The 14820-nt window shown below is 31.5% G+C and overlaps 2 protein-coding genes and 1 pseudogene across 2 annotated transcripts; all 3 read right to left on the bottom strand.

The window, feature by feature from the left end:
* Positions 1-2651: 2651 nt before the first annotated feature.
* LOC25480296 (F-box/kelch-repeat protein At1g26930) lies at positions 2652-4094 on the bottom strand. The gene has a single exon (XM_039833775.1). It carries the CDS (start codon positions 4092-4094, stop codon positions 2766-2768), a length of 1329 nt encoding a protein of 442 aa, XP_039689709.1. The 3' UTR covers positions 2652-2765.
* A 3351-nt stretch (positions 4095-7445) lies between these two features.
* Positions 7446-8947, bottom strand: LOC120580238 (F-box/kelch-repeat protein At1g26930-like; annotated as a pseudogene).
* Positions 8948-12251: 3304 nt separating this feature from the next.
* On the bottom strand, positions 12252-13741 carry LOC120580234 (F-box/kelch-repeat protein At1g26930). Its single transcript, XM_039833774.1, has one exon. The coding sequence runs from the start codon at positions 13697-13699 to the stop codon at positions 12353-12355; it is 1347 nt and encodes a 448-aa protein (XP_039689708.1). The 5' UTR covers positions 13700-13741; the 3' UTR covers positions 12252-12352.
* Positions 13742-14820: the final 1079 nt, after the last annotated feature.

Here is a 14820-nt window from a genome sequence, read left to right as displayed (position 1 = left end):
TTGGGAATACTGAAGCAAACATTTTGATGTTTTTATCTTTTAACGCACCACTGTCTTGCAAACTAAGAGACTTTATTTGAGGGCTTATAACAATATCCATTAAAGAATTATAATTCTCTACACTTCTTATCCGGCTTACCCAACACTTGTTACTTGAAAATATTGTGAACTTGGTTCATTGTATATAAATTTAATTTCTCTTTTAATTTACTTTAATTTTTGTTTTTTCTTTCTTTTCCACCATATCAACTCCTTTCATTTTATTTAAACTTTTTTTGTCTTTTTCTCACGCATCTACTTTTTTTTCTTCCTAACCCACCGTAATTTGGATCTTTGACCTCTAGTAGGTGGTCTAAGGTATCCAACAGTAAAATCCCTTTATGCGACTAATCCGCGAGGTGACAATGGAACATCCACTTTTTCACATGGGATAGACTACCTATTAAATAATTGTTTTCATTGGGAAGTGCTATTTTACCAACTCTCTCGAAACTATGCTTTTTTTTAGCAACTCCCAACACCATGTCGGTGTTTTGTTTTTAAATTTCCCCTATAAAAAATAAGAGTAATTATGAAGTTTAAAAACTGAAGTTTTCTATGGGTAGACTTTGTTCAAATCCCATTAAATTTAATTTTACCTTTAAATTTACATTCATTGTGTGAAAATGATAAACAAATTTGATTTTTATAATTCGACAATTTTCTATGGGTATACTTTGTTAGTGGGTAGACTTTGCTAATATTTAATATAATGTTGAAAATGACAAACAAATATGATTTTTTTTTTCTTTATGAAAATCGACAATTATAATATAACATAGGGAGTAATTAATAATTCAAAAGATAATACTTAATTAATATTGTTATAAAATTTAGAATATTTTTTATGTGATGAGAAATCAAGTTATTCTAGAAACTATGAAGAGAGTTATTACTTCAAAAATGAATTGGTCTAAAATTGAAAGGATTTGGTCATCTTAAGTAGACAATCATGGATTTGATCGTTGACTCATACGTATGGTAATTTAGAAAAAATAGTGAGGAATGATATAGTGTTACTTTACTTATAGTTACTCGTGGAGTAACTCTATTCTCCTCATTATATATAATTAAGATAATTATATTATAAAAATTATTTAAATGAACTAAGTTAATTTGAGTTTATCAAAAACCTTTGACTACTTCAATATAAATTTTGACCATACAAATAATAGCAATCTATTAAAAAAACTTATAGCAATAAAAATATAAAATATTTGACCAAAATTGGCATTAATGTATTTTTTTGGGATAAGAAGCTAACCAAAAGAAAAGAAAACAAAAATCATTTAAAAACTAGTCTCTGTGATACATCTCTCGCCGGGTATCAGCCTGTAGCTGCGGAAGTAAACCCTCTGGTGGCTCCGAAAACATTTTGATGTTTTTATCTTTTAACGCACCACTGCCTTGCAAACTAAGAGACTTTATTTGAGGGCTTATAACAATATCCATTAAAGAATTATAATTCTCTACACTTCTTATCCGACTTACCCAACGCTTGTAGTCGAATATGATCTCTCTAAGTGAAGGGCAGTTCCTAATGCATGCAAACAACATCGCATAGTCTTGTTGTCGTTCATAGAGTGTAAAGGATAAAAACCAAAATGTTGATTTTTCAAGTAGAGCAGAAGCAACGCCTGCTTCTGTTAAATGAATACATTTAACAAGGATGGCCTCTTCGAGAAGCTTACAACTCTTAAACAATTGGAAAAGAAATTTTCCGTTTACATAGTAATGATCAGTGAGATTAACCATGCAGAGTTTGAAAAATGCCAAGGATAGTTGCTCTAACTCTTCTCCAAAGAGGAAGTTAACGAGATCATTGCAATGTACAGGGTTGCTCCACATAATTTGTTCCTTTTATATCATGAAAATATTTGGAAATAATTTTGTTATATTTGTTGACAACATAAATATTATAATAACTTTCAAATAGTTTATGTAAAGTTTCATTTAGACTGATGTTATGTTTCCATATATTTTCTTCCATTCAAGAATCTAACATATATTACTCTCTAAAAAGCTGCATAACTTATTAAAAATAAAGATACATAAATAAGTATATTCAATAAAATTATTGTGCATATATTTTCTTCCTATCTTATTTATGCTTTATACATAAATTAATTTTTGCATAACCCAAGTGATGTTCATAGTGAAAAACTTTTGTTATTAATCAGAAGGTTATGTTGTTGTGAAACATGAAGAAGTTTAATTAAAAAAAATGTATCTTATTACTTACACAAGTTATTTTACTTGTAAGAAATTATGCACATTTAAATGTAAATATAGGTTATCAAATTTCATAAGATTTATATTTTGACTTAATCTTTCCAACAAGAGAAGCTTTCATTAGTGTCAAATTGACCTTACTAATTTCATTAAGCATTTTTAATTATAGGTTATAAATTAAAAAGTGTTAAAATATTAACCCTTCTTTTTGTGACACTTTCACTGTAGTCTTCAAAAAATAAAACCGCTATTGGTATCTATTACTCCATCAAATAAAAACCTTTGACAATCCATCATAACAACTAGCTAAATATTTTCTCACTAACACCAATAAGAAAATGGAAATTAAAAACAAAAACAACATATAATAAAGACCAGAAAAATCCATTATTATAAAAACAACACCCACAACAACAAACCGAAAGTTATTATACTACAATATTTTGAGCTAAATTAAAAACATGAAATAATAAAAAAAAGCAAAAGTACTACCATCAACATCCCATCACAGTACAATTATGCACAAAACCCCCTGATTGATTTCCTGCAAGCCGATTCCATTGTGGCTCTCCTTCATTTGGGATCCAAGCATTGATTTCCATCATTATTCCACCATGAATAACAGGACCTCCAAGAAATAATAGATGATCTCCGCATGCTCGAAAGGCTAATCCCCAACCATTCATCGAAGTAGCTTGCTCGGGAAAGCTTCCAATGATGACCCAAGAGTTGTTGTCTTTATCATACTTCTTTACTTTTTGTTGTCCATAATCTGCAGCATACAATACATTTTTTACAACTGCAATCAAAGGAGGTGACCCAAAAGAAGGTGGTGTCTCAAACACTCCAGTTCGTACGGGGAACATGTTAGGTATTTCACACCATTTTTTTGTCTTCATATCAAACTCCTCCCCACATGTAAGCTGTGTTTTTTTGTCAGCTGCTATCCCACCAAGGACATAAAATTTTCCATCCATGAATACACTTGAACACATTTTTCTTGCTTTATTCATGTTTGGAAGGGTCTTCCAATTTCCAGTGTCTGCGTTATAGAGCTCAGCAGAGCTCAATATGTTGCCACATGGATCACAACCACCGGCTAGTATTGCAATTTCTCCAAGACTAGCCGAACCAAACAAGCATCTCGGAGTATTCATCATATTTCCAACTGACCACATATTTGTCAGAAGGCTATACTTATGAATGATAGGATCCATTAATTCCTTTCCAAAGACTAGAAGCTCAGTACCAACAGCCAACGATTCCCTATCTGCCAGCGAAAAACATGCATCACAAGTCATTTTTGGCAAATGTATCCATCGATTACGATTTGGATCAAAAGCCTCCCATTTAAGGGCTTCAGAAGAGAAGTACGCCCAATGTTCTACTATGCCCGCTTTTCTCCGTAACTTATATAGTTCTCCTGATCTAATTAGAGATCTAAAGCTCTTGTTTATTGCAGCAATTGAACCATAATCAGATCTTGACAACCGAAGAAGACAATGGATTGATATATCTCGACCGAGATGCTCACTAAGCAAATTTGAGTCAGAAACCATAATGTCATACCTTTTTCCATTCCCGTTGTCTATGGAATGGACAGGAAAAATGACATCATTTTGCATATCCTCTTCTTCATTCTTCGACTTTTCCTCTTCCTTTGGATCAACTACTTGCTTTTCTAACTCTTTTGACATACACTGCTTTTCTTCTACATCCAGCTGATGATTATTGCTTGGAAGATCCATCAAGTGAACAGCCTCAAAATTCAACTGGTTCTCTTCCTTATATGAGTTTGACATCAAACACACATAAGCCCACATAGAAACCTGAGTAAACATGCATACAAATGTCAAATTGTAAAGTACAATCAACAAAAAATAATAAACAATTTTAATCAATAAACAAATTTTAATTCAAATGAAGAAGAAATTTCATGTTGAATCATAAATTAATGCTTTATGGATACACAAATTTCACACAAGGATCACAAATATGGAAGTGAGTATCCAGTTTACGATACTATCCTATAAAAAATGATAATAAAAAATAAAAATTTAATGTCCTAAAAACTTATCATTTTGAAAGTCAAATACACATAGGTTACTTTTATTATAAATTAAAATAAATCAAAATGTAGCATATCCAAATTTAAGGTCTACACCATTCCATCAACAATCTTTAAAAAAAAATCCATCAGCAACAAAATAACTTTTGAGAAAGGTTCCCTTATAAGTAGAATTTGCATGACTCTCACTCTCCTATTGCTACACGATTATTTGTACTAAAAAATGAAACAAAAGGATTACCAAGTAGGAAAAAAAAAACACACATGAAAAAAATCAGATCAAAATAAAATGAGAGCACAAGAAGAAAAACTTACGAATTTGAAAGAATTGAAAAGTTAGTTCTCTATCTACCACTTCTCTATTCTTGAGAGTGTATATACTCTCTTTAAAATTTTATATTTCAGAGATCATATTGTTTGTGTGTCTATATTATTCTTTATTTATAGTGAAAATAATATTAAGTTATATTTCAAAGAAATGTGTGCACCTATGGTAAACGAAAACCACATAATGCAAATCACTGACGTCCGTTACTTGAAAATACTGTCAACTTTAGTTTGGAGCCTGAGTAAAGACAAACCCCTAACGTCTGTTACTTGAAAATATTGTGAACTTGGTTCATTGTATATAAATTTAATTTCTCTTTTAATTTACTTTAATTTTTGTTTTTTCTTTCTTTTCCACCATATCAACTCCTTTCATTTTATTTAAACTTTTTTTATCTTTTTCTCACGCATCTACTTTTTTTTTCCTAACCCACCGTAATATGGATCTTTGACCTCTAGTAGGTGGGCTAAGGTATCCAACAGTAAAATCCCTTTATGCGACTAATCCGCGAGGTGACAATGGAACATCCACTTTTTCACATGGGATAGACTACCTATTAAATAATTGTTTTCATTGGGAAGTGCTATTTTACCAACTCTCTCGAAACTATGCGTTTTTTTAGCAACTCCCAACACCATGTCGGTGTTTTGTTTTTAAATTTCCCCTATAAAAAATAAGAGTAATTATGAAGTTTAAAAACTGAAGTTTTCTATGGGTAGACTTTGTTCAAATCCCATTAAATTTAATTTTACCTTTAAATTTACATTCATTGTGTGAAAATGATAAACAAATTTGATTTTTATTTTATTTTTATAATTCGACAATTTTCTATGGGTATACTTTGTTAGTGGGTAGACTTTGCTAATATTTAATATAATGTTGAAAATGACAAACAAATATGATTTTTTTTTCTTTATGAAAATCGACAATTATAATATAACATAGGGAGTAATTAATAATTCAAAAGATAATACTTAATTAATATTGTTATAAAATTTAGAATATTTTTTATGTGATGAGAAATCAAGTTATTCTAGAAACTATGAAGAGAGTTATTACTTCAAAAATGAATTGGTCTAAAATTGAAAGGATTTGGTCATCTTAAGTAGACAATCATGGATTTGATCATTGACTCATACGTATGGTAATTTAGAAAAAATAGTGAGGAATGATATAGTGTTACTTTACTTATAGTTACTCGTGGAGTAACTCTATTCTCCTCTTTAGATATAATTAAGATAATTATATTATAAAAATTATTTAAATGAACTAAGTTAATTTGAGTTGATCAAAAACCTTTGACTACTTCAATATAAATTTTGACCATACAAATAATAGCAATCTATTAAAAAAACTTATATCAATAAAAATATAAAATATTTGACCAAAATTGGCATTAATGTATTTTTTTGAGATAAGAAGCTAACCAAAAGAAAAGAAAACAAAAATCATTTAAAAACTAGTCTCTGTGATACATCTCTCGCCGGCTATCAGCCTGTAGCTGCGGAAGTAAATCCTCTGGTGGCTCCGAAAACATTTTGATGTTTTTATCTTTTAACGCACCACTGCCTTGCAAACTAAGAGACTTTATTTGAGGGCTTATAACAATATCCATTAAAGAATTATAATTCTCTACACTTCTTATCCGACTTACCCAACGCTTGTAGTCGAATATGATCTCTCTAAGTGAAGGGCAGTTCCTAATGCATGCAAACAACATCGCATAGTCTTGTTGTCGTTCATAGAGTGTAAAGGATAAAAACCAAAATGTTGATTTTTCAAGTAGAGCAGAAGCAACGCCTGCTTCTGTTAAATGAATACATTTAACAAGGATGGCCTCTTCGAGAAGCTTACAACTCTTAAACAATTGGAAAAGAAATTTTCCGTTTACATAGTAATGATCAGTGAGATTAACCATGCAGAGTTTGAAAAATGCCAAGGATAGTTGCTCTAACTCTTCTCCATAGAGGAAGTTAACGAGATCATTGCAATGTACAGGGTTGCTCCACATAATTTGTTCCTTTTATATCATGAAAATATTTGGAAATAATTTTGTTATATTTGTTGACAACATAAATATTATAATAACTTTCAAATAGTTTATGTAAAGTTTCATTTAGACTGATGTTATGTTTCCATATATTTTCTTCCATTCAAGAATCTAACATATATTACTCTCTAAAAAGCTGCATAACTTATTAAAAATAAAGATACATAAATAAGTATATTCAATAAAATTATTGTGCATATATTTTCTTCCTATCTTGTTTATGCTTTATACATAAATTAATTTTTGCATAACCCAAGTGATGTTCATAGTGAAAAACTTTTGTTATTAATCAGAAGGTCATGTTGTTGTGAAACATGAAGAAGTTTAATTAAAAAAAAATGTATCTTATTACTTACACAAGTTATTTTACTTGTAAGAAATTATGCACATTTAAATGTAAATATAGGTTATCAAATTTCATAAGATTTATATTATGACTTAATCTTTCCAACAAGAGAAGCTTTCATTAGTGTCAAATTGACCTTACTAATTTCATTAAGCATTTTGAATTATAGGTTATAAATTAAAAAGTGTTAAAATATTAACCCTTCTTTTTGTGACACTTTCACTGTAGTCTTCAAAAAATAAAACCGCTATTGATATCTATTACTCCATCAAATAAAAACCATTGACAATCCATCATAACAACTAGCTAAATATTTTCTCACTAACACCAATAAGAAAATGGAAATTAAAAACAAAAACAACATATAATAAAGACCAGAAAAATCCATTATTATAAAAATAACACCCACAACAACAAACCGAAAGTTATTATACTACAATATTTTGAGCTAAATTAAAAACATGAAATAATAAAAACAAAAGCAAAAGTACTACCATCAACATCCCATCACAGTACAATTATGCACAAAACCCCCTGATTGATTTCCTGCAAGCCGATTCCATTGTGGCTCTCCTTCATTTGGGATCCAAGCATTGATTTCCATCATTATTCCACCATGAATAACAGGACCTCCAAGAAATAATAGATGATCTCCGCATGCTCGAAAGGCTAATCCCCAACCATTCATCGAAGTAGCTTGCTCGGGAAAGCTTCCAATGATGACCCAAGAGTTGTTGTCTTTATCATACTTCTTTACTTTTTGTTGTCCATAATCTGCAGCATACAATACATTTTTTACAACTGCAATCAAAGGAGGTGACCCAAAAGAAGGTGGTGTCTCAAACACTCCAGTTCGTACGGGGAACATGTTAGGTATTTCACGCCATTTTTTTGTCTTCATATCAAACTCCTCCCACATGTAAGCTGTGTTTTTTTTTCAGCTGCTATCCCACCAAGGACATAAAATTTTCCATCCATGAATACACTTGAACACATTTTTCTTGCTTTATTCATGTTTGGAAGGGTCTTCCAATTTCCAGTGTCTGCGTTATAGAGCTCAGCCGAGCTCAATATGTTGCCACATGGATCACAACCACCGGCTAGTATTGCAATTTCTCCAAGACTAGCCGAACCAAACAAGCATCTCGGAGTATTCATCATATTTCCAACTGACCACATATTTGTCAGAAGGCTATACTTATGAATGATAGGATCCATTAGTTCCTTTCCAAAGACTAGAAGCTCAGTACCAACAGCCAACGATTCCCTATCTGCCAGCGAAAAACATGCATCACAAGTCATTTTTGGCAAATGTATCCATCGATTACGATTTGGATCAAAAGCCTCCCATTTAAGGGCTTCAGAAGAGAAGTACGCCCAATGTTCTACTATGCCCGCTTTTCTCCGTAACTTATATAGTTCTCCTGATCTAATTAGAGATCTAAAGCTCTTGTTTATTGCAGCAATTGAACCATAATCAGATCTTGACAACCGAAGAAGACAATGGATTGATATATCTCGACCGAGATGCTCACTAAGCAAATTTGAGTCAGAAACCATAATGTCATACCTTTTTCCATTCCCGTTGTCTATGGAATGGACAGGAAAAATGACATCATTTTGCATATCCTCTTCTTCATTCTTCGACTTTTCCTCTTCCTTTGGATCAACTACTTGCTTTTCTAACTTTTTTGACATACACTGCTTTTCTTCTACATCCAGCTGATGATTATTGCTTGGAAGATCCATCAAGTGATCAGCCTCAAAATTCAACTGGTTCTCTTCCTTATATGAGTTTGACATCAAACACACATAAGCCCACACAGAAACCTGAGTAAACATGCATACAAATGTCAAATTGTAAAGTACAATCAACAAAAAATAATAAACAATTTTAATCAATAAACAAATTTTAATTCAAATGAAGAAGAAATTTCATGTTGAATCATAAATTAATGCTTTATGGATACACAAATTTCACACAAGGATCACAAACATGGAAGTGAGTATCCAGTTTACGATACTATCCTATAAAAAATGATAATAAAAAATAAAAATTTAATGTCCTAAAAACTTATCATTTTGAAAGTCAAATACACATAGGTTACTTTTATTATAAATTAAAATAAATCAAAATGTAGCATATCCAAATTTAAGGTCTACACCATTCCATCAACAATCTTTAAAAAAAAATCCATCAGCAACAAAATAACTTTTGAGAAAGGTTCCCTTATAAGTAGAATTTGCATGACTCTCACTCTCCTATTGCTACACGATTATTTGTACTAAAAAAATGAAACAAAAGGATTACCAAGTAGGAAAAAAAAAAACACACATGAAAAAAATCAGATCAAAATAAAATGAGAGCACAAGAAGAAAAACTTACGAATTTGAAAGAATTGAAAAGTTAGTTCTCTATCTACCACTTCTCTATTCTTGAGAGTGTATATACTCTCTTTAAAATTTTATATTTCAGAGATCATATTGTTTGTGTGTCTATATTATTCTTTATTTATAGTGAAAATAATATTAAGTTATATTTCAAAGAAATATGTGCACCTATGGTGAACGAAAACCACATAATGCAAATCACTGACGTCCGTTACTTGAAAATACTGTCAACTTTAGTTTGGAGCCTGAGTAAAGACAAACCTCTAACGTCTGTTACTTGAAAATATTGTGAACTTGGTTCATTGTATATAAATTTAATTTCTCTTTTAATTTACTTTAATTTTTGTTTTTTCTTTCTTTTCCACCATATCAACTCCTTTCATTTTATTTAAACTTTTTTTATCTTTTTCTCACGCATCTACTTTTTTTTTCCTAAACCACTGTAATTTGGATCTTTGACTTCTAGTAGGTGGTCTAAGGTATCCAACAGTAAAATCCCTTTATGCGACTAATCCGCGAGGTGACAATGGAACATCCACTTTTTCACATGGGATAGACTACCTATTAAATAATTGTTTTCATTGGGAAGTGCTATTTTACCAACTCTCTCGAAAATATGCTTTTTTTTAGCAACTCCCAACACCATGTCGGTGTTTTGTTTTTAAATTTCCCCTATAAAAAATAAGAGTAATTATGAAGTTTAAAAACTGAAGTTTTCTATGGGTAGACTTTGTTCAAATCCCATTAAATTTAATTTTACCTTTAAATTTACATTCATTGTGTGAAAATGATAAACAAATTTGATTTTTATTTTATTTTTATAATTCGACAATTTTCTATGGGTATACTTTGTTAGTGGGTAGACTTTGCTAATATTTAATATAATGTTGAAAATGACAAACAAATATGATTTTTTTTTTCTTTATGAAAATCGACAATTATAATATAACATAGGGAGTAATTAATAATTCAAAAGATAATACTTAATTAATATTGTTATAAAATTTAGAATATTTTTTATGTGATGAGAAATCAAGTTATTCTAGAAACTATGAAGAGAGTTATTACTTCAAAAATGAATTGGTCTAAAATTGAAAGGATTTGGTCATCTTAAGTAGACAATCATGGATTTGATCGTTGACTCATACGTATGGTAATTTAGAAAAAATAGTGAGGAATGATATAGTGTTACTTTACTTATAGTTACTCGTGGAGTAACTCTATTCTCCTCTTTATATATAATTAAGATAATTATATTATAAAAATTATTTAAATGAACTAAGTTAATTTGAGTTTATCAAAAACCTTTGACTACTTCAATATAAATTTTGACCATACAAATAATAGCAATCTATTAAAAAAACTTATAGCAATAAAAATATAAAATATTTGACCAAAATTGGCATTAATGTATTTTTTTGAGATAAGAAGCTAACCAAAAGAAAAGAAAACAAAAATCATTTAAAAACTAGTCTCTGTGATACATCTCTCGCCGGGTATCAGCCTGTAGCTGCGGAAGTAAACCCTCTGGTGGCTCCGAAAACATTTTGATGTTTTTATCTTTTAACGCACCACTGCCTTGCAAACTAAGAGACTTTATTTGAGGGCTTATAACAATATCCATTAAAGAATTATAATTCTCTACACTTCTTATCCGACTTACCCAACGCTTGTAGTCGAATATGATCTCTCTAAGTGAAGGGCAGTTCCTAATGCATGCAAACAACATCGCATAGTCTTGTTGTCGTTCATAGAGTGTAAAGGATAAAAACCAAAATGTTGATTTTTCAAGTAGAGCAGAAGCAACGCCTGCTTCTGTTAAATGAATACATTTAACAAGGATGGCCTCTTCGAGAAGCTTACAACTCTTAAACAATTGGAAAAGAAATTTTCCGTTTACATAGTAATGATCAGTGAGATTAACCATGCAGAGTTTGAAAAATGCCAAGGATAGTTGCTCTAACTCTTCTCCATAGAGGAAGTTAACGAGATCATTGCAATGTACAGGGTTGCTCCACATAATTTGTTCCTTTTATATCATGAAAATATTTGGAAATAATTTTGTTATATTTGTTGACAACATAAATATTATAATAACTTTCAAATAGTTTATGTAAAGTTTCATTTAGACTGATGTTATGTTTCCATATATTTTCTTCCATTCAAGAATCTAACATATATTACTCTCTAAAAAGCTGCATAACTTATTAAAAATAAAGATACATAAATAAGTATATTCAATAAAATTATTGTGCATATATTTTCTTCCTATCTTGTTTATGCTTTATACATAAATTAATTTTTGCATAACCCAAGTGATGTTCATAGTGAAAAACTTTTGTTATTAATCAGAAGGTCATGTTGTTGTGAAACATGAAGAAGTTTAATTAAAAAAAATGTATCTTATTACTTACACAAGTTATTTTACTTGTAAGAAATTATGCACATTTAAATGTAAATATAGGTTATCAAATTTCATAAGATTTATATTATGACTTAATCTTTCCAACAAGAGAAGCTTTCATTAGTGTCAAATTGACCTTACTAATTTCATTAAGCATTTTGAATTATAGGTTATAAATTAAAAAGTGTTAAAATATTAACCCTTCTTTTTGTGACACTTTCACTGTAGTCTTCAAAAAATAAAACCGCTATTGATATCTATTACTCCATCAAATAAAAACCTTTGACAATCCATCATAACAACTAGCTAAATATTTTCTCACTAACACCAATAAGAAAATGGAAATTAAAAACAAAAACAACATATAATAAAGACCAGAAAAATCCATTATTATAAAAACAACACCCACAACATTAAACCGAAAGTTATTATACTACAATATTTTGAGCTAAATTAAAAACATGAAATAATAAAAAAAAGCAAAAGTACTACCATCAACATCCCATCACAGTACAATTATGCACAAAACCCCCTGATTGATTTCCTGCAAGCCGATTCCATTGTGGCTCTCCTTCATTTGGGATCCAAGCATTGATTTCCATCATTATTCCACCATGAATAACAGGACCTCCAAGAAATAATAGATGATCTCCGCATGCTCGAAAGGCTAATCCCCAACCATTCATCGAAGTAGCTTGCTCGGGAAAGCTTCCAATGATGACCCAAGAGTTGTTGTCTTTATCATACTTCTTTACTTTTTGTTGTCCATAATCTGCAGCATACAATACATTTTTTACAACTGCAATCAAAGGAGGTGACCCAAAAGAAGGTGGTGTCTCAAACACTCCAGTTCGTACGGGGAACATGTTAGGTATTTCACGCCATTTTTTTGTCTTCATATCAAACTCCTCCCCACATGTAAGCTGTGTTTTTTTGTCAGCTGCTATCCCACCAAGGACATAAAATTTTCCATCCATGAATACACTTGAACACATTTTTCTTGCTTTATTCATGTTTGGAAGGGTCTTCCAATTTCCAGTGTCTGCGTTATAGAGCTCAGCAGCGCTCAATATGTTGCCACATGGATCACAACCACCGGCTAGTATTGCAATTTCTCCAAGACTAGCCGAACCAAACAAGCATCTCGGAGTATTCATCATATTTCCAACTGACCACATATTTGTCAGAAGGCTATACTTATGAATGATAGGATCCATTAATTCCTTTCCAAAGACTAGAAGCTCAGTACCAACAGCCAACGATTCCCTATCTGCCAGCGAAAAACATGCATCACAAGTCATTTTTGGCAAATGTATCCATCGATTACGATTTGGATCAAAAGCCTCCCATTTAAGGGCTTCAGAAGAGAAGTACGCCCAATGTTCTACTATGCCCGCTTTTCTCCGTAACTTATATAGTTCTCCTGATCTAATTAGAGATCTAAAGCTCTTGTTTATTGCAGCAATTGAACCATAATCAGATCTTGACAACCGAAGAAGACAATGGATTGATATATCTCGACCGAGATGCTCACTAAGCAAATTTGAGTCAGAAACCATAATGTCATACCTTTTTCCATTCCCGTTGTCTATGGAATGGACAGGAAAAATGACATCATTTTGCATATCCTCTTCTTCATTCTTCGACTTTTCCTCTTCCTTTGGATCAACTACTTGCTTTTCTAACTCTTTTGACATACACTGCTTTTCTTCTACATCCAGCTGATGATTATTGCTTGGAAGATCCATCAAGTGAACAGCCTCAAAATTCAACTGGTTCTCTTCCTTATATGAGTTTGACATCAAACACACATAAGCCCACACAGAAACCTGAGTAAACATGCATACAAATGTCAAATTGTAAAGTACAATCAACAAAAAATAATAAACAATTTTAATCAATAAACAAATTTTAATTCAAATGAAGAAGAAATTTCATGTTGAATCATAAATTAATGCTTTATGGATACACAAATTTCACACAAGGATCACAAACATGGAAGTTGTCATACCCCAATTTTTGACCCAAGATCTCACTGACACGCGTCATTTAACCCTGATCGGTCTCACGTTTCAGTGAAAAATTCGGCAGGAAGGTATTTTAAAATACCTCATTTTATTCCGAATCGGGTCCTCTTCTCTCAGTCTTTAATAATTTATTTCCATTAATTTCATTTCTTTTTTAAATCAATTTTTCTTTTAATTCCATTTTAGACAAGTCCAAAGTCAAGTCCGCATTTATTTTATTTTATTCTTATTTTTTCTCACTTATCATTTTTTTACTTTTATCTATTTACCATTTTTACTTTTATTTATTATTATTATTATCCGAAAAATCCAAAAAATCCAGATGCATAAACACGTCCAAATCCAACCTGTCACGTACTCATGTCCAGTTCCGGCGCGTCCGTTTCCTCAGCCACGCGTTGTGTTCATTCTCATCCCAATCCAACACAGCTATTGCTTCTCATCACAATCTGTTCTGATTTTGTGCGCATCCTTAACAAACCCAAGCATCGGCCTCTCACTATAAAAACCTGCAAACACACAGAATAAAAGATCCAGAGGAACAACAAGGAACGAAAGCAGCACGGAGATACAGCAAGGCGTGCCCAACAACAACACACAAATAGACAGAGTCGCAGCAAGAGAAAGAGCAGCGGCACAACACAGAGGCGCACAATCTAGCACGCACACAAACACACAAAACAGAAACCGAAGCACAAAGTACCAACCGGACAAACCAAACGGAGCCAGAAGCAAACGGACGCGTCGAATCCGAGTCGGAACGGACCGGAGCACAAGGCAGCGACCGAAGTTCACACCACCGCAAATCAACCAATCGTGAGCGGACCCAAAGACAACGCAAAAGGTAGTATTTTCTTTATCTCTTAGATCTAGGTCGTGAAAACAAAAAAGAAGAGAGCAGGAAAAGAATAAGCGAAAAAAGCAAAAAAATTAGA

The sequence above is a fragment of the Medicago truncatula genome, chromosome 4 (genome assembly GCF_003473485.1).
Source record: "Medicago truncatula cultivar Jemalong A17 chromosome 4, MtrunA17r5.0-ANR, whole genome shotgun sequence".
Classification (NCBI taxonomy): Eukaryota; Viridiplantae; Streptophyta; class Magnoliopsida; order Fabales; family Fabaceae; genus Medicago; species Medicago truncatula.
This window is presented reverse-complemented; position numbering and strand designations above follow the sequence as displayed.

Bases quoted from the DNA above. Each gene is read 5' to 3' on its own strand.
- LOC25480296 (XM_039833775.1), bottom strand. From the start codon at position 4,094: ATGTGGGCTTATGTGTGTTTGATGTCAAACTCATATAAGGAAGAGAAC.
- LOC120580234 (XM_039833774.1), bottom strand. From the start codon at position 13,699: ATGTTTACTCAGGTTTCTGTGTGGGCTTATGTGTGTTTGATGTCAAAC.